The sequence below is a fragment of the Molothrus ater genome, chromosome 8 (genome assembly GCF_012460135.2).
Source record: "Molothrus ater isolate BHLD 08-10-18 breed brown headed cowbird chromosome 8, BPBGC_Mater_1.1, whole genome shotgun sequence".
Lineage (NCBI taxonomy): Eukaryota > Metazoa > Chordata > Aves > Passeriformes > Icteridae > Molothrus > Molothrus ater.
In genome coordinates, this window is record NC_050485.2 from 2,958,892 (window position 1) to 2,978,410 (window position 19,519).

Below are 19,519 nucleotides of genomic sequence, written 5' to 3' on the forward strand. Positions count from 1 at the left end.
TATTGTTTGTTTTAATTTAATTAGTTAAATTTTTCGTTTTTGAAGATGTTTGTGGGTAGACTGAGTGGTTAGATAAGTTTATGTAATATAATCTTTTAAATTTTTTATAATTATGTTTATGTACTAGTAAGAGAAAATTGACGGTGGTTTTGTTTTGTAAGATGGTATGTTTAATATTACTAATATTTGTTGTTATATTATTAATAATAATGGAAGTAGTATTGATTTTTAAAATTTAATTAATACTCCGGTTTAATTGATTTAATGTTATAGTTGAGGTGAGTTGAGATAAAAACAAATTTCATGTAACTTGTTTTGTAGGGTTTCAGGGGTTAAAACTGATATAGGAGTTTTTTATAATGATGGTTTTTTATGGTTATTTAGATTTTCTTTTAATATTAGGTGTTATTATAGTGAGTTGCTTGTTATATGGGCTATTTTTATATTTTGAGGAAATGTTTTCCTAGGTTTTATTTTTATAAATGAGTTAATATTTTTGGTAATTTCTGTGGGAATTTGTTAAGATTAATAGTTTTATTTTTGGGGGTTACAGGAGCATCCTGGGGTGACTTTATGACACTCATATCCCCATTTGTTGCTTAGCCCAGAAATAAGTTCTGCATCTTTCAGGCAGGTTCTGAGAACCAAGGGGCAGAGGAGAAGGCACAGGTTGTTACCAAAAACTGCACTCACTCCTGCACATTGCTGCTCCTGGAGCTGTCTGCAGAACAGGTGGCGAGGCAGAGCTCTTTTTACTTTTCATTATTTTTTAGCTCATTGAGGCAGAGAAGTTCCCTGTGCTGTGGGTTTTCCTTTTTCTCTGTTCCTGTTTAAACCTGCCCTGGACTGAACACCAGAAGAGCGCAGGGAACTCACACCTATAACCCACCAGGCTAATAGGTGTGGGGCCTGGCACCAGAGGGACTGATAAGAGACTGATAAGGGACTGAGCTACATCCCACAGAGGGGACTTTCTGAGTTTGTCATCTCTTCGCACAGTGAGAGGTTCCATTGTTTGATATTGATCACTTTTTGTGGTGAATGCTTTGCCTGTCAAATGAACGGTTTTTTTCCGCTTTTATCCAAGGACAGCTTTTTCCTGAACCAGCTGGAGGCGGGGCAGCTTGAATTTGCTTTCTAGAGGAACTGCCTTTAGAGGTTTTTCTCCCAAAATCGCCCTAAACCAGAACACTTTGCACCACTTTCTCCCTCCTCCTCTCCCTGCAGATCCAGCAAAGCCATTTCACCCACTGGCACCAGCTGCCTCCTGTCCCTTGCTTCCATTTTGCCCTCTCTGAACTCCTGGAGCTGCCGTGGGGCCGGGTAATGGTGCAGGGAATGCTGGCAGGGATTCTTGGGCTGGGCTGGGCCAGGTGCCCGGGCCCAGCAAAAGCGCTCTGTGCCTCTGCTCCTGCCCCGGGGCAGGCAACAGAACACAGCAGGAAAGGCTCGGGGGCCTCAAGAAAGGCAGCCAGAGATCTCTTACTCATCATGGGTGTAACAGGACTGGGGAAATTAATAGAATTTCCAAAAAAACACCTCAGAACAATGGAATGAGAAGTATGACAAATCTTATTAATGCACCTTCCCCACAGTGCTTTCTCCTTCCTGGGTTCCACTTTATCCCTGATTCCCTCCCTCCCTTCTCCCCACACAGTGGCACAGAGCGATGGGGGTGTTTTGGTTTGAAAGACAGGTGTCTGCTAGGGAAGGCAGGAGCCTCCCTGGCAATGGAAAATGCAATCACCCTCCCTCTAAATTATTATAATTCTGAAATTAAGGGGCTCTCGGGCAAAGATATGAGAATAGGAATAACAAGTATGTATAACTAGTTTTTTATATATATATATATATACATATATATATATGTGAAGGGATAGAATGTAAGAAAATAGTGCAGAAGGCAGTCTCACACCTGAACAGTTGCAGCTGTACTAATCACCAAAGCTTAGGAACAAGCCTGCCCTTAAACAGCCATTGCTGTGTCCAATGAGAAGATGAGTGCTACAAAAGTGTTAGCTGGTTGAGAAGAAAGCTGGAGTTTGTTGGTTGTGCTGTGAAGAGAGCTGGAGTTTGTTGGTTGTGCTGTGAGGAGGAAGGGGTCATTGCTGCAAGGAGCTGCCCATGAGAAATCACTGAGAAGATATGGAACTTTTGCAATACGATGACAACAGTTTGTGACCCTGATGTGATTTTGACATGATCCTGTGGTGGTTTGGGAAAAAGGACTTAAATATTAAGTGACATGATCCCAAGGTGATTCAGGAAGATGACCACAGAGCTAAGAGCAGTAAGATGGTGGAGCCAGGTGGACCAGGAGCCTAGGAGCTGAGCAGGGAGACCAAGAGCCTGAGAGCCTAAAAATCCAGATGAATTATAGCCAGGCAGACCTGAGAGCCTAGAAGTCTGGACAACATATGAGAGACCACCCCCAAGAAGAAGGGTGCTGGATAGGAGGAGTGGATACTACACACTTTGCTTTTTTGGTGCATTGGAGCAAGCCCTGTGCCCCCTGCCAAGGTATGGCTGCAGTCCAGAGGGCACCCAGGACGGTGCCGGGTTCCCCCTGCCTGGCAGTGTGTGCAGCAGGACACAGGAGTGGTGTGATGGAAGTGCAAATGGCATGGCCACAGCAGCAGCCAGTGCCTCTGCAATAGCAGGGTCCCCGAGGAGTACAGGGGGAGGTTTGCTAAGTCGCTGCTACACGAGCACTGGAACAAAAGCAACATGGAGCTCTGAGAGGCAGAGGCAGAGCTGCAAAGACAGCATTAAGAGAAGCCCTCTAAAATTGTATAGTGGCCATCTCCACAGTAACCCAATGTGATTGGGGCTGGGCTGTAGGGCGAGGTGCAGCTGCAGATAGAGCCCAGGGTAGCACTGAGAGCAGCAGGGGAGGCTGCCTGCTCTGGACCTGACAGATTTCGATGCCTGGAGCACAGGTGAGCCACTGGGGACACAATGGGAAATAACATATCGAGAGAAAAATAGATTGTTTCATTTACATGGAAAACAGAGCAGGGCAAGAGAGGCTTGCAGTGGCCAACTAATACAACAAAGAACTGTAAAAGGAAGAAGAGAATTATTAAAACAGCAGTTGGAGCTGGGGACAGAGTAGCTCTATCATTCAGTATGGTGTATTCATTTACTGATGAAAAGTTCATTTTGTTTGTGTGAATTGAATTGCAGCTATTAATCTCTGATTAGGCATAAGTCTAAAAGTTTATATTCATAAAGTACACTCGACAAACACTGGATCAATGTTGTTCAAGTTGTATAGCTATTGATAAAATTATGTAACTGTTGATTTGTTACTAGGCTATATATTAGCCTTTAACTTATTCTTGTAAGTTGCCTTATAAAATTGTCCAGCTATTGATATTGTCAATATTCTAGAAGTGTAAGTATAAGGGTTTCTGATGATACGTAATGTAAGTTTGAGTAATGAATCAAGGTCAGCACACAGACGCACTCCAAAGTTAAATGGAAATTACACAAAAGATGAATGTACTGGGTTTACTGTCTTTTGCAAAGGGCCCTGCAAAAGAGAGCAAACACATTAGTTTATGAAAAGCCTTAGGTTGATGTTCTAGACTGTGAAAAGAAACACTAAATCAGAACTTAGAAATGTATGTTCCTACTGTGAGACATTGCCTGAACATTTGTATGCGGTTAGTCCTAAGTGAGATAGGAATATGTTATAATATCAACTTAGTCAAACATATCTTTCCAGAGATGTTGCAACTCAGTAATTAAAAGGGGGAATTGTGGGGGGATAGAATGTAAGAAAATAGTGCAGAAGGCAGTCTCATACCCGAGGAGTTGCAGCTGTACTAAACAACAAAGATTAGGAACAGGCCTGCCCTTCATAGGCCACAGCTGTGTCCAATAAGAAGATGAGTGCTACAAAAGGGTTAGCTGGTTGAGAAGAAAGCTGGAGTTTGTTGGTTGTGCTGTGAGGAAAAAGGAGTCATTGCTGCAAGGAGGTGCCCATGAGAAATCACCAAGAAGGTACAGAACTTTCACAATACGATGACAACATATATATATAAACTTATATATACATATAAGTAATATGTATAATAATTATATATTATAATAAGTAATATGTATAAATGTTATAATACATATAATAATACAGTTACTAGATATACTAGCATATATTGTATATCTAGTCTATACACAATGTATATACTACAATATATATATAGTTATTATATATGTATAAGTAACTTATTTTATAGATATATATATATAATAAGTAGGATTGACTAGTATGTACAATAAAGCAAAACAAAAACAGTTATGACATGAACAAGAAACAACCACAAACTGAGTCCCAACCTTGTCTCATCCGCAGGCAATTGCACATTTGGTGCAGTTCTGGCCAGAGTTTTACCTAGGAGCAGGGGCCTTGCTGCAGAGATACGGCCGCTCATTGGAGCAGTTGTCACTCCTCAATCTCTTGTCAGCCAGGTACACGCACAGGGAATTGCCGAGGACAGGAACCCTGCAGGGAGGAGCAGAGGCAGCGCTGGCTGCCAGGGGCAGCCCTTGTGCCCCTGTGCCCCCAGGCCCTGCCCGGCTCCCCGGCACTCACCGGGAGCTGTAGCTGCTGCCGTCCCCCCAGTGCAGGCGCTCGCCCCGTCTGCGCAGCCCGAGCCAGTAATCGACGTTCCCGCGGAGGCGGGAGAGCAAATCCTGCCCAGGAGAGAGGAGTGGGAGCTGCCCCGGCCCCTCGGGGGGACACGGGCCCGGGGCTCCCCCCGCACGCCGGGGCTCCTTCCCTGCAAGGCCCCGGCCCAGGGCTGCAGCCCCGGCCCTACGAGCACCGAGCCCGGCCCAGGAGCACCCCCAGGCTGCCCTCAGCCACCCCACACCGCCCGCAGCCCCTCACTCACCATGGCCTCCTCATCCTTGGCAATGGCCAGGGAGGCCCCGAGCTCGGAGCACCGCTCCTGACCCTGCTCCCACGTGCTGTGATCCCTGGAGAAGTAGTAGCAGACCCCATTGTAGCCAACCCAGCCATGGGGACAGCCCAGAATCGACAGCGGAGTCGCAGGTGTGACTGGAACCTGTGGTGCTGCAGGGGGAAGAGGAGAAGGTCTGAGGATTGCCCTGTGCAGGGAGCAGGGAGCCCGCTCTGCCCCGAGGGGCTGGGCCCAGGCTGCTGCCCCTCCCTTACCTGCCAGCACAGCCAAGGCCACCCCCAAAGCCAGCACCAGCACCAGGAGCAGCAGAATCAGCACCGCCGTGCCCACGGGATGGCCCCTGATCCATTCACCTGCAGCAGGAAAGAGCTGCTGGCTGCCAGAAGCAGAGCCGGGCCTGCAATCTGCTCAGCCCATGGCCAGGGAGCAGAGCAGGGAGCCCTGAGCCAGTGTGGGCCTCACTCAGCTGGCAGCCAGAGAGCCAAGAGCCTGGCCACAGCCAGGGACACAGCTGTGGGCACAGGCAGGGACACAGCAGTGGGCACAGGCTGCAGCAGGAGAACTGCACAGCCTTGGGGGCAGCTGGGGCTCTTGCTTCCAGCCACTGATGGGGCCCAGCAGAGCACCAGGCCTCTGCCAGACATCGGGAAACAGCCACACACCTGCCAGCCCTGCCCTTGGGAGGGGACACTGTCCCCACGCTGGAGGCCACAGGGGTGGCCCTGCACTCACCCAGGAATCTTCTGAGGTTTCTTTTGTGTTCATTCTTGGTTGCTGATATGCCCTGGGGAGCCAGGGGCTCCCTCACACTCCCATTACTGGTGCAGAATCCATTCTCCACATCTGCACTCACTGCACACTCATAAGTGGCATCCCCCTGATTATGCCAGGTGGCTTCTTGGGCCCCAGGCAGGTGTGGAACCGCGGCTGCTGGTCCCTGCTGGTGATGCTGGGGCTCATTCGCAACTCCACGAATGGAGCAGAGTTCACTCTCGTCCAGCTCACAGGCAGCATCTCTCTGCCTGCAACAAACAGTACCTTGCTTTGGAGACATCGGGAGTGCTGAAAAAGCCTTTGGGAGCTCGGCCTCGGGAGCAGCTTTACACCAGCGGTGATGAAACAGCGAAGTGTACATGATGCGAGGTCACTGCTGGTGCCGGCCCTGCGGAACACCGTGGCTCAGCTCTGGGCCGCGGCCGCGGCACCGGCTCGACCCCGGCGATCCGGGCAAGGAGGAGAGCGCGGGCAGCCGCTCCCTCGGCGATCCCAGCGCAGGGGGGACACGGGGGAAGCCGCCACCGGGAACTCGCCAGAACCCCCCGGCCCTCAGCGCGGCCCCTCCGCCCGCAGCGAGCCCCGAGCTGGGGCAGCACCGACCGCGGCTCCCACCTGGGCTGGAGCCGCCTCCGAGCTCCTCCGCCGCCTCGCCGGGCTCCGGGTGCCGCCGCCTCCGCTCCGCAATGTCCCGAACGCGCCGCCCGTTGCCGCCGCTCCGGGCCCGGCCAGACTCAGCGGATGCAGCCTCCACTGCCTCAGTGAAACCGATGTGGGTGTGGGTTGTTTTTGCCGTTTTGATCAAACAGCCTGTGGGAAACAACGCGGGGCGGGGAGGAGGCGGGGAGGAGAGAGGTCACGTCAGGTCCTTTCTTTTTCGTTTCCCTTAAAGCCCTTGGTTAGAAGGAATCGTAACTCCGCTGGAGGGCGGCGGGGTGGGGGGTGGGGGGAGAGCTTCTGGGGGTTGTTATAGTGAATTCTCGCAGGGATTCGGGGCTGGGCCTGGCCGTGTGCCCGCGGCCAGCAAAAGCGCTCTGTGCCTCTGCTCCTGCCCCTGGGCAGGCAACAGAACACAGCAGGAAAGGCTCGAGGATCGGCAAAGGTCAGGGAGAGATCACTCACCGGTCACTGGTATAAAGGGACGCGACTGGGGAGAATTCTTTGAATTTATTATGACACAAATCATGGCAAGAGAACGAGAGGTAAAGCAGCGGGGTTCCAGCCTCGGAACCAGCACTGTGCCCTCGGCCCCTGGCAGCGGCACCAGGGGGATGAAGGATGCCCGGCCCGAGCAGCGGCTCTGCCCCAGCACGGGGATGTGTCCGGAGCCCCCGCTCCGTGCCGGGCTCGGAGCGCCGAGCGCGGAGCAGGCGCGGAGCTGCTCCATGGAGCTTCCAGCGCTGCCGGATCCGGCGGGCGCGGCGCAGGCGGTGCCGGGGGCATCGCTCGGTGCCTGGCGGCGTTTGCCTTCCCCAGGGAGAAACTGAGCCCGGCCGCCAGCGCCGGCTCATCCTCACCCTTCTGTTTCAATTGCTTCATGGATTACACCAAGGGCAAACTCCCTCTTGTCGCCAGTTCAAAGCCCTGAATCAAGGGGAGAACGGAGGTTCCCTCTCGATTTAGATGCCTAAATGATTGTGAAACATATGGTTTGTTTTCTTGGTAAAATTTAAAAGTTTAATAAAGGACAATAGGAGACAAATATAGTAAAGGAAAAATTACAGTCAGGTGCATCTTGGCACTAGGCCAAGAGCACATGCTGTTTTTGGAAATACTTTTAAAATACTATTTCTTTCCATCATCTGTTCTAGATTTAGACTTAAAAAATTAATTTACATGCTTTTAAAACTGTTTAGCTTGGCTCTTCTTCAGGTTTGCTGGTTTGGAGCATGTGTATTTGTTGGTTATGGTTTTATGTGACCGTGGTCACAAGAGTTTTCAGGATGAAGAAGAGAAGAGAATGTTGACTCCATGATCAGAAGGCTTGATTTATTATTTTATGATATATGTTCCATTAAGACTATACTAAAAAGAAATAGAAAGGAAAAGGTTTCTTCAGAAGCTAGCTAAGCTAAGAATAGAAAAGAATGAATAACAAAGATCTGTGTCTCAGACAGAGAGCAAGAGCCAGCTCTGCCATGAGTGGTCAGGAAATCCAAACATCCACAGGAGACCAATCACGGGTCTGCCTGTTGCATTCCACAGCAGCAGATAACCATTGGTTACTTTTGGTTGCTGAAACTGCAGCTTCTCACAAGGAAAAATCCTAAGAAAGGATTTTTGATGAAAGATGTCTGCGACAGTTTTAGTCTATTCTTATCTTTCTTTTTTAGTTATTGGGCTTTTTACAGAAGATGAGTGCTGATAGTTGGTCTATTAGTAGCAGGTCTTCATCATATGTTCTTTGGATATTATCCCAACCAAGCAGGCATTTTAACACAAGCCTATTTGTATCAGCTACTTCTAGGTTTTAGTTAACAACAGAAATAAAAATTATATTTCTATAGCAAAGTTATTTTAACACTGCACATATAGAATCCATTTTAATATTTGCAAAAAGCTAATACTATAATATGTATCTATAACATGATGCAAAAGGAGGGTCTCCCCTCAGTTTAATCCTGAATCAAGGGGGGTTTTCCTCAATTTAGGCTCCTAAAATGAGGGGAAATGCAGCTTCCCTCTTCAATTTCCCTCAACCAAGACCATTCTGGGGGCTTTTGGACATCTTTTTCACCTGTGAAGGTCCCTTCAAATGGAGGTGCCCCTCGATGGAACTCTTACAGTGGCACACCAAGAGGTTCCTCTCCAGGGAAGCCCTTTCAGACCAGGGGCAGCCGTGTTGGCTCAGTTTGAACCTGAAGATGATGGAAATGGGGCTCTTTCCCTCAACTCAAACAGCACCATAAAGGGTTCCTCCTTCCATTTAAACATGAAAATCATGGAAAGCAATGACTGCCCACCAAGGGAGGAACCCAAAAAGATGAAAAAGGTGAGTTTTCCTTCAGTTGAGACCCTGCAAATCTCAGGTGAATGGGGATCCCCCCAGTTCAAACACAATCACAGAAAAGCTTTCCCCCCTCCATTTCAATCCCTTTTCTCCTTGTAATGCCCCATTCTGGGGGCTCTGGGGAGGGACTGGGGGCACTTCCCCCTCCTCACTGGTCCCCCCTGGGGCTGCTGCCCTTGCAGAGTGCTGAGGAGCTCCCTCCCAGTTCCCTGCCAGTATCCCTCTTCCTGGCAAGCCCCAGCAGGGATGGGGAGAGCACTGGGCAGGAACTGGGAGCACTGTTCCTGCCCAGGGCTCCTGATATCCCTCCCAGGGCTCCTTCCCGCTCACTCCCGCTGCTCCCACTCTCCCTCCCAGTTCCCTCTGGCATTCCCTGTGCTCCCAGTTCCCTCCCAGTGGTCCCAGGATCTCTCCCAGTGCTCCCAGCAGCAAAGCCCTGGGGGCACAGCGAGCTCTGCTCTTGAAGAGGCCAGACTTGAGCTGTCAGGAGAGAAAACCCGGCTGGGAAAACTCCACAGGTGTCACACAGGAACAAACCCTTAACGAGGATGGGTTTCCCTTGCTGGCACAAGGAGAGAAGCAGAAATCTGACAGGAATATTCTTCATCATTCTGCCCAGGCTCTGTCAAACCCTCCAGCTCCTGCACCTCGGGAAATAACAAGTGGCTTCTAAGCAGTGCCTTTGATCTCACTGAGCATGTTATTATGGATTAATCTCACACTGGAAAGCAGCCTTCACACCCTACTGCTCTTTGCAAAGAGTTTGGAGGCTGCTGCCCAGCGAGCTCCTGAGTTGTACCTTCCTTGTCAATCTTATCAGCCCCTTGTTTAATTATAAAAACATAAATAAAATGCAGGGAGCATTGGCCCAGGGTCTCAGGACTTGCATATCTCCTCCAAAGAGAGGGAAAAGAGAGTGTTTGTCCCAAACCAGTGACTTAAAAAGTTTTTCTTATCTCCATATATTTTGAAAAGGAAAAGAGGAAGAGTAAAATATCAATTACTGTGCTAGTGGTGCTCCAACCTATTTCTGTTCTCTTCTTTCACTTGTAGCATTTCTAAGAACACTTAAACAAAGCTAAAAGAACATTGAATTTAAGCTGAAGGAGAAGCAATCTGGCTGCAGGCTTGTGGCACTCCAGTGCCTGAGTGGAGTGCCACCTGGCCCAGCAAGGAAAGGCTGGCACTAAATTCTAACGCAGCCGGCCCAGCCGCTCTGGTCCCCGCCCGTGAACGCGCAGCGGCGCCGCCTCCATCGCGCCGCTTCTCCCCGGGGGCGGAGCGCTTTGGGCCCCGGCGCGATGGAGGCGCTGCGGCGGCCGGCGCTGCCCGAGGACGCGGTGCGCTACCGCCTGTTGGCGGCGGCGGGCCCGGGCGGCGAGGCGCTGCTGCGGCGCTGCGCTGAGCTGGCCCTGGTGCGCTTCGCCCCGCTCCTGGCCTCCTACGTGTGGCAGCGGCAGCCGTTCCGCCTGCGCTACGTGCCGGGCCGCGGTGAGCCGGGAGCGGGCCGGGAGGCACGGCGGGAGGAGCGCCCGGAGCGGGGGGACTGGGAGGGGGACACGGCGGCCCCGTGTCCGGGAGCGTGTGAGGGGGAACCGGCGGCCGGGACCCGAGGGCGTATGAGGGGCGACCGGGGGGTGTGAGGGGAGCCCGGCGGCCGGATTCGAGAGCGTCTGTGAGGGAACCGGCGGGGGATCATTTAAAGGGGATCCGGCGCCCGGGAACCGGGATCGTGTGAAAAGGGACCGGGAGAGTGTGAGGGACACCTGGCGGCCGGGAACCGGGATCTTTTGAGGGTAATCCGGCGGCCGGGAACCGGCAGCGTGTGAGGGGGAACTGGGCCGTGTGAGGATGCCCCGGTGGCCGGGAACCGAGGGCGTCTGAGGGGGAATTGGGGGGGTGGTGTGAGGGGAACCCGGCGGCCGGAAACCAGGAGCGTCTGCGGGGGAACCGGGATCGTTTGAGGGGGATCCGGCGGCCGAGTGTGAGTGGGGACCGGGAGAGTGTGAGGGGGAACCGGCGGCCGAGAACCGGCAGCCTGTGAGGGGAAGCTGGGCCGTGTGAGGAGGACCCGGGGGCGGGGGTGTGAGGGGAACCCGGCGGCCTGAAACCAGGAGGGTCTGAGGGGGAACTGTGGCGTGTTAGTGGGATCCGGCGGCCGGGAACCGACGGCGTGTGAGGGGGACCCGGCGGGCTCGAACCGAGAGTGTGTGAGGGGGAGCCGGGAGTGTGTGAGGGGGACTCGGCGGCTTCCCAGCCTCTCGGTGTCACAGCACGGGTTACCCCAGTGAGGCATCTGGTGCCCCCTCCCTGCTGCAGCAGGGCCGTCCCCGAGCACAGGACACAAGATTCTGTCAGCAGGGTCTGGGATATCCGCAGTGAGGGAGACTCCGCAGCCTGTGTGGACAATCTGTTCCTGGCATGGCGTTGCTGAGCCGCCTCTGCTCTCTCTGCCCCGTGCAGGCGAGATCCCGGCGCACTTGAGCGGCACCACGGTGTTCGGGGATAACGTGGAGGATGAGTGGTTCATTGTGTACCTGCTCCGGGAGATCACCAGGGAGTTCCCGGGGCTGGCAGCCAGGTAAGGCGGGTGCTGCTGAGCTGCTTTTGTGCGAGGGCTTCCAAAAGGGGCAGTGCCTGTGCTCTGAAGGTCCTGTCTTACCATTGCCCATCCTTGGAGGTGTTTCCCCATCCCATACACCTTGGAAGTGTCCAAGGGCAGGTGGGATGGGGCTTGGAGCAGCCCGGGCTAGTGGAAGGTGTGCCTGGCTGTGGCCAGGGTGTTGGAACCAGGTACTGATCTTTAAGGTCCCTTCTAACCTAAGCCTTTCTATGGGTTTAGGAATATTAAAAAAATCCCAGCAGACGTGGATTCAGAAGTGTGTTGTTGTGCTCTGCAAGGCTTTTCCTGCTCAATTTCTAATTTCTCCTTGGCCAGTATTGATGAAAACGAGGAGAGTTTCTCTTGATAGAAGCAGCTGATTTTCTGCCCAAGTGGCTGAATCCTGAGAGCAGTGAAAACAGGGTGAGTAGAGCTTGTGTACAGTTGGCAAGGGGGACCCAGTGGCCTTCCTTGTAGCAGCTGGAGTTTTCTCTTGTACTTCTTGCCATGTGGTGTGGCTGCCTCTGAAAATCCAGAGTGCTGTCTGTCCCTGACTGTTGCTCCCTTCAGGAGCACTCCTGAATCCACCTGAACTTTCCAGCTCTGCCAGAACTACTTGGATTTTTTTATTTCTACCATGTTGTGGAGTGTTTAGGGCAGAGGATTTGCTGCCCTCAGAGTAGGGAATGCTCAGGGCTGGAGTGTTGCTGTCTCTGTAAGGACACAGGCTTTGTCTGGTCCAGGTGAAATAATGAGCAGACACCTTCACCTGGATATGGATGGTTGCTGATGGCAGTGGATTAAAATGGAGATCATTAATCGGGTCATTAGCAAAAAAATTGTTCAATTATTTTCCCCCTACTCCAAGATTCTTAAAAGGGCTGGAACACAACACCCAAATGGATTGCAAGTGTGTACCTGGAGTGTCAGGCTCATACTTTCCTTTTGTTCGAGGGGACAGAGTGAGGGAGTTGAGAACGTTGCATTCAGGGCTTTTCTTAGGATCAGGAACCAGCAGAGGTCGCATGTGGCAGCTGAAATGCTGCTTTTTAATGCCTGTGGTGGGTGCTCTGAAGCAGTCAGGCTATCCTGGTTCTCCTGAAGCACTTCTCTAGCTGAAGAGAAACGTGTAACAATTATTGTTGTTAAGGAAACAAGGTGTATCTGACAAAACTTGTTGCAGTTCCAATGGGGATTTTACAGAATATCAAGGATTTTTCCTAATGTATTTAGAATGACTAAAGTTTATATTTGGTTGGGGATTTCAACTTGGAACAAACTTGGTAAAGGCTGCAAAGCAATTTCTCAGAAAAATCTGTCTAGGATATATTTTGCATGCAGTCTCAGGTACTGCCTGTACTAGGGGTGCCTTCAAAGCCACTCTGGCGAGCCTGGAGGGAGTTGGATGGCTGTCCCCAGCAGAGTCCCGCTGCTGCAGGGAGTGTTTGTTTCTGCTCTGCCTGTTTCAGGTGACTTTCACTCGGTGTTTGTATGCACAGCTGGTGCAGCAGCAGTTTGTTCCCGACAGACGCAGTGGGTACACCCTGCCCGCCCCATCTCATCCTCAGTACAGAGCCTACGAGCTGGGCATGAAGCTGGTAATGATTTCTGCTGCATTTTGGACTTGCTTCGTGCATGTCCAGGGAATGGGTCCTTGTCTGGACGTTGCCTGCTTGTGCAGGAAAATGTGAGCAAAGTCTGTCACACCTTGAGAACCTCTTGTTGTTGCATCTTTTATCTGCAGGCTCATGGCTTTGAAATGTTGTGCTCCAAGAGCAGTAAAGTGGCTCCTGATGCCAAGAGAAACGTGTTAAGCGGTCCTTTGTGGGAGAGATTCCTCAGGAGCTTGAAGGAGAAGGATTATTTCAAGGTCTGTGATTATTTCAGTGTCTGTGGCCTTTAAACATTCCTGGGAAAATACATTTTAACCCTTGAACTTGTGTGAGGAGTTGCAGTGGGGCCAGAGCTTGAATCCTTATCTCTGTGTGAAATGAATGAATGTCTTTAAAGGGGACATGTGCAGTTTGTTCCCCTTTGAAAGTAATTTATTTTGGAAATTGAAAAGGAAAAAGCAAGATGTGGGGATTGATTGATTCATCTAAAGCAAGGGGAGAAATACACTTGAGTGAGGAAAACCACCATATGTGATTGTGTGAGGTGTAACTGATTTCACAGGTTTGCATTTCATTTCCACCCCTCTAGAATTCAATATTCTTCAAGATCCATACATAACACCAATGACCTATCTGGGCCCGTGCAAGTGTAATTTTTAAGTGTGTGTGGTTTTTGTTACTTCTGGGGGTGTTGGTGAGGTTCTGTGGGGTTTTTTTAAAAGATGCCTTTGACTACTTCTTTGAAGTTAATAAATGGGACATAAATTGAGTACTCACTTGAAGGTAATAAAATTGGACAATACTATTGAGATTCTTAGGTTAATATCCTTTAATATATTTCAAATACAGGAATGGCCCTTTGCTGTATTGAGTTCCAAGTGTGCATGGCCAAGAGGTTTTAGTTGTTTTGGTTCTCTCAGCATTTCTGTGTGACCAACAGTCATCCTGAGGAAGCCTGGCTGTGAAGAGGAAGGAGAGGGAGAATTGTTTGGGTTCATGCCTGTGACTTGCATTCCATAGGGAGAAATGGAAGGATCAGCCAAGAGCTGGATGCTGGGAATGAAAGGCAGGAGCAGAAGGTGTCTCCTGAGGAGCTCGTGGGCAGTCTCAAGGCGTACATGAGGGACATGGACCGTGAGCTGGCACAGACCAACGTTGGGAAAAGCTTCAGCAGCCACAAGAGAGGGGTGAGTGTGCCTTGAGCTCTGATCTGCAGCAGAAATGTGCAAGCAGGGAATGTGCTGCAAGTGGCCATTCTGAGCAATGGGATTGGAACCTTCCCACGTGCAAGCCAAGTGTGCTGGACCTGCACCATGATACGTTTTTTATGAACTAAAGCTTACCTAAGCTTGGAATTTGCCCATCTTTTCCAAGGCTTAGTTCCATTTCCCTGTTTTTAGTAGTAGGGCAAGCAGCTGCAGCTTCACTTTGAGTTCCTGTAGTAGTTTTCTCCCACAGGAAGCTGAGGCAGGACTCAGCAACACTTTGTGTCCTTCTCTTGGAACCTAGTCTGGGTAATGGACAGTGGTGATTTTCAGCTGGCATGAGCATTTGCTGTCTGAATTCCTGCCTGTCAGGACTCAGGAGTGTACTGGACTTTGTTGGCTGCACAATTGTTGTTTCTTTTCTCCTGTGGTTTACCCAATTTTTCCCCTGAAATCTGCTCCTGCAATTTGATAAAGCTTTCTCTTTGTACTCTCTGCAGGCAAGTTCTGTTGGAGCAGCCCCATGTGAGAGTGCTGGCCCTGGTTCTGGAGCTGAGGCTGCTGAGCTGGCAGCCCTGGATGTGGACATGAACCTGGTGGCAAACCTGCTCGAGTCCTACAGTGCCCAGGCTGGCCTGGCAGGACCCACCTCGAACATTTTACAGAGCCTGGGGCTGAATTTACCTGAGAGCACAGAGCTCACTGGCAGCTGAGAAGGCAGGAGAGGCTTTGGACAAGACGTGGCTGCTGGGGAGGTGAAGCACAGACACACAGCAGGATGTGGAAGAAGAGGCCAAAGGTTTCAATTTAGAGCATTCTGTTCATTATGTGTCACTTCAGCAGAGGGAATTTACCTGCAAAAGCTTCTGTTTGCACACTGTCTTGGATGGAAATGAGATTTTCCCAGTGCTAACACAATTTCAGAAAAATGAAAAATGATGTTGAATGCATGACTCAAATGAGGTTTTCTTTTATTACAACACCTGTCTTCCATTTTTCCATTCAGTGATCCAAATTGCCACATTTCTAAAATGTCCTTTTACCCATTGCTGAGTGGGTTCAAAATCTGGGGAGCAGTTCTTGTTCTGAAAATGCTGCTGCCTTTGGGGGAGGTGGGGAAATACCACATTGCAGGAAGAGTCTCAGGGATTTGGGAACGCTGGTGAAATGTTGGGCAGACATTTAATCCTTGCCCAGAGCATGATGCTGCATTGTAAGAACTTGTGACAATTCTGTAAGAGCCTGTTCCTTATTAAGCACAAGGATTTGAAGAGTAATTGAAGCAAATGTGTAAATATTGGCCAGAAGTATTTTTCAAATTTACTTCAATAAAAACAGAAATACAACTTGATTACTGAATTTTTTTGAGGGTATGCATAATTTTCTCAGTGCAGTATCAGTTCTTGGAGTGAAAGTTCATTGGTCATTTTCTGAATGAATTCCATTATTGCTGAGTGTTGGTATCATGCCAGCAGTAGCTTTATGTGAGCCCAGGCTGAACAGTTTTGTTTTTTTCTTTTTCAGTGAAAATGTGGTTGGAAGGCATGCAGCATGTTGCTTTTGTGTGGAATGAAAAATCTATTTTAAATATGACAACTTTAGTTTCAACAAGATAAATTTGAAATAAAATACATAGAAATTCTTGATACACAGACACCAGCAGTTCAGTCCTGCTGGGTCCAAACCAGCTTCCTAATTTCTCTTTATTTCCTTTTCATTCAGCAATTAATGAGTTGTCCTCCACTGATGTTGTGTGATTTACTTTGGCAGCAGTTCAGGGAGAGCACTGGCAGGTTGGACAGGGATTAGAGATGGACAGCAAGAGCTGGCAAGTGTGAAGAAGGTTCTGCTGAATTTCAAGGAATTTGGACTGCTGAGAGGTGAGAGACTCAGACAAATGTGTGGTGGAAAAATGGGGTTAACAGAGGTTTTTTAATTGAGACAAGGATAATGAGCAGTTAGTGGTGGAAAACAGAGGTACTTGAACCGTGGGAGGGGTTGGTGTTTGACCAGGGAAGGTAATTTACACTGAAAATTCAAAAAATTCTCCACTGATGAGTAGCTAGATCAAGTTTAGATACTTAAAGAGAATGATTGAGTTGAAGAACATGATCACATTTAACTGCTGAGTGGCCTGTGCTATAGAAAATGTCCAAATAGATGGAAGGACTCCCTTAGTGCATGAGGAGAGCTCCTAAGCTGGGGTTCAGAACAAAGCTGCTCTTTTGCAAACACTCCAGCTGATGCTGCTGCTGGATAATCTGACTTTTCCATCAGTGGGGCTGGGATTTCTCTGGGGCTGTGCTCATCCCAACCATTTCCATTTGTTCAGCAGCTTCACAGTGGAGCCCTGCAAGGCTCTGGGAGTGCTCCCAGCAGAGTTTGCCATGGAAGAAGAAGCATTTCCATGCTGCCTTTTCCATGCTTTGAGGTAACACACCAGGCATCTCCACTTTTAATTCTGAGAGTGTTTTTAGTGAAGGAAGCCTGATGGAATTAATTAGGGAACCACACAAGTGGTGTGGGGTTCCCTTTCAATGGATTTCTGTCAGAGTGTGTTCTGGAGTTGTTTAACTGGTTAATTTTCCCTTATTGTCTGTGTTTCAACTGGGGGAATCCCCATTCACCTGCAATGTTGAGGGTATCAGTGGAAAGAAACCCTGCCTTGGCCATTGTTTCAGGGCTATCAATGCATGGGGAATCCCCATTTTCTTGCTGAAATAGATCAGGGAACACCCTTTGTGATGGGATTTTATCAGTTTGAAATGAGAGCAAACCTTCAATTTTCACCATCTTTAAGTTTAAAATGACAGGGAATCTTTATTGTCCCTTAGTTTTTACAGTTTAAATTGGTAGAAACCCCCACTGATTCCATCATTTGATGGATTTATATTAAGGGGCAAAAAAAGGGCGAAAAAAAGGCAACAAAAAGAACAGCAAAAAAAAAAAGGTGGAAAATAGAGGGTGACAGAAATGGCAGAAATAAAGTGTGTGTGGGGAAATGGCAGCAAAAAGGAGTGGGGAAAAAGGCGGGGGAAAAAGAGTGGGAAATGAAGGTAGCAAAAAAGGGCAGGAGAAAAAAAGGGGCCAAAATATTGGGCAAAAAGGCAGAAAAAAGGGGGGGAAAGGGCAGACAAAAGCAGGAAAAAAATGGGACCCAAAAATTGGGGAAAAAAAGGGCAGCAGAAAAAGGGAGGAAGAGTGAAAAATGGAGATGGCATAATGGTGAAAAGGTGGCATTTAGGAAGCAGGAAAGCTCTAGAAAGGTGAGAAAAGGGTGCAAAACGTGAGAGGAAAAAGGATGGGGAATACGAGGGACAAAGAGCAGGAGTCCCAGAGACCCCCCCACAGCTCAGGCCCCCTCCCCAATCCCACAGACACCCCCAGGTACCCCCAAGAGAGCCCCTGCAAACCCCAGAGACACCTGGGCCTGGATTGCTGCAGGAACACTTGGGAACAACTGGGCTCCTTACAGCAGGATGGAAACAACGGCCAGGGCTGGGAATGGGTGCCCACTGTGCTGCCAGGCTGGGAATCAGCTGGGTGGGGCCATGCCATGGCAAGGGCTCCTTAACAACTGCCAGGTTTCTGGGCTCCAGCTGGAGCTGAGGAGCAAAGGATTAGTCCAGGCAGGAGAACATCCCATGATGGGGTACTGCTGCAAAGTGGGGATGTTTGGAACAGAGCCTCTCCCTCAGCAGGCCAATGCTCCCAGATGGAAATTCCCAAGGGCACGAGGCTGGGAAGTGAAGAGCAGAGCTGTTGTGAAGGTAAAGCTCACTTCATTCAGAGAGATCACACGGGTCACTTGAGCACTGTTACAGGTAGGAAGCAGAACATGAGAGATTTCCAGGAAAGCCTTTGTAGTTTGGTGGGAAAAGGAGTCACGATACCCAATGGCTGCAGGGATGGTGATCCAAATTAGTTCAGAGCAGATTTCCCTTTTTATAAATTGGTGAGGGTTATTAACCTTAGCTGCAGCTATAAGGCCAAATAGTTTTGGAATCTATTCTAGTTTAATCTAGCTGTCCTCCATGCTGCATACTCACAGCAGCCATATTTATGTCATGTCATCACATGTCATATGATGTGTGAATTTGCTTGTGTCCCTATCCCAAATGTCATCCTTCGTGGGTTTTCAGCTTCTTTTTAACATGCTAGTAAATCTTCTGTGTCCCTCTGCAGTATTTCCATGGGTGCAAATACTGAAGAGCAGAACCTAAAGGATTCTACCTACAGCTGAGCACAAGGACCAGTGGATCTTATATCAGCTTTCCATCTACTGCTAGGTTGAAAAGTGAGCAAGATTTAGATGGGAGCTGAAGGCTGGGGCAGATGAGTTTGTTCAAGCAGTGCCTGAGACTGAACACAGGGATTGTACCTGTGCATTTACAGGTTGTTCTGACAACTTGTCTGCTGCAGCTGCCAGAGGTGAGCTGCTCGTGGTCCCCTCAAGAAGGTTTGCTGACAAATGACTTCTACAAGGTGAGGTTGTCAGGGTGTTCCATGGAGTGCTTATGTCCTCTCAGGCCAAACATCAGGCTCAGTGTGTGTCCACAGTGTCTCGGAGCTTGTTTAAAGTTAAAACAATTTTTTCATGTAAGAACTGTAATACAAGTCAGATCTTGTGCCATCCACAATGATGGATAGCAAAGCGTGGCCTTTCCACACAGCAGCAGAGCAGCCCAGGTGATGGGAGAGCATGTGGTGAGTGAATTTTCTACCCACGCTGTTTCCAGATAAGATTTTTCTGAGTCATGCCATAAGTTTTAGCATTTATATTTTTCAGATTCTGTACTGCTTTGGTGTGTAGTTCTGAGCTTCACAAAACAATTCCTTCTCTAGCTTGGGACCAAGGACAAATTATCCAAATTTCAGGCCCAAGAGCATAAACAAGGATGAATTGAAAAGAGAAAAACAAGGAGGATGGGACTGCATAACCTAAAGCTGTAACTGCACAATGAACTCCAATATGCAAATGGAGCAGAACTGATCAAAGTGAGAGACCCCGTGTCCATTTTGTGACCATTTTGGTTCATTTTGTGACCATTTTGATTCATCCTGGGTGCAGCCCTGGCTGGGCTCTCATGCTGCCCAAGGTGCATCCATTGAGGAGATCCTTTTAATAAATCCCTGCTTTATTCTTTAACTCTGTCTGGCCTCTGTTCTAGGTCTGCCTTCTCAAGGCATCATGGGCAGTCAGAGATCAAACAAGTTGTGTCATGAGGTTTGCTTACTTCAATCCTTTGCTGGCACCTGTTACAGATCAACATGAGTTTTTATGCCCTGCTATTTTTGGGAGGTAGCAACATGAGTTTTATGCCCTGCTATTTTTGGGAGGTGGGTGACATGCCATGCTCAACCTGCTAGCCAAAGAGTTACATCTG

The 19,519-nt window shown here is 49.3% G+C and overlaps 2 protein-coding genes and 1 long non-coding RNA gene across 5 annotated transcripts; 2 read left to right on the forward strand and 1 right to left on the reverse strand.

The window, feature by feature from the left end:
• Window positions 1-1,819: 1,819 nt before the first annotated feature.
• Window positions 1,820-6,603, reverse strand: LOC129046595 (C-type lectin domain family 2 member B-like). 3 transcript variants are annotated; one of them, XM_054515643.1, is made up of 7 exons: window positions 6,318-6,603; window positions 5,661-6,090; window positions 5,183-5,281; window positions 4,899-5,080; window positions 4,598-4,698; window positions 4,397-4,507; window positions 1,820-3,535 (listed from the first exon to the last, which is right to left on the reverse strand). In XM_054515643.1, exons 2-7 carry the CDS (start codon window positions 6,061-6,063, stop codon window positions 3,514-3,516), a joined length of 918 nt encoding a protein of 305 aa, XP_054371618.1. In that variant the 5' UTR covers window positions 6,064-6,090; window positions 6,318-6,603; the 3' UTR covers window positions 1,820-3,513. The 3 variants fall into 3 exon arrangements, with proteins under 3 accessions (XP_054371618.1, XP_036241123.2, XP_054371619.1); XM_036385230.2 differs by having other exon boundaries at window positions 5,967-6,090; window positions 6,318-6,600; XM_054515644.1 differs by having other exon boundaries at window positions 5,661-6,603.
• A 3,395-nt stretch (window positions 6,604-9,998) lies between these two features.
• On the forward strand, window positions 9,999-15,483 carry LOC118688181 (protein ecdysoneless homolog). The gene is given in 8 exon segments (XM_054515603.1): window positions 9,999-10,203; window positions 11,176-11,293; window positions 11,651-11,661; window positions 11,664-11,737; window positions 12,784-12,912; window positions 13,059-13,188; window positions 13,948-14,114; window positions 14,633-15,483. Coding segments are annotated over 8 exon segments (1,032 nt in total). The 5' UTR covers window positions 9,999-10,013; the 3' UTR covers window positions 14,846-15,483.
• Window positions 15,484-16,469: 986 nt separating this feature from the next.
• LOC118688007 (uncharacterized) lies at window positions 16,470-19,281 on the forward strand. The gene is made up of 2 exons (XR_004980427.2): window positions 16,470-16,563; window positions 17,831-19,281. It is a non-coding gene; the product is annotated as an uncharacterized LOC118688007 (long non-coding RNA).
• Window positions 19,282-19,519: the final 238 nt, after the last annotated feature.

Bases quoted from the DNA above. Each gene is read 5' to 3' on its own strand.
- LOC129046595 (XM_054515643.1), bottom strand. From the start codon at position 6,063: ATGTACACTTCGCTGTTTCATCACCGCTGGTGTAAAGCTGCTCCCGAG. The intron at 4,699-4,898 runs GTGAGTGAGGGG...TCTCCTGGGCAG, and splicing joins CCAAGGATGAGGAGGCCATG to GATTTGCTCTCCCGCCTCCG. The intron at 3,536-4,396 runs GTAAAACTCTGG...TCTCTTTTGCAG, and splicing joins AGCAAGGCCCCTGCTCCTAG to GGCCCTTTGCAAAAGACAGT.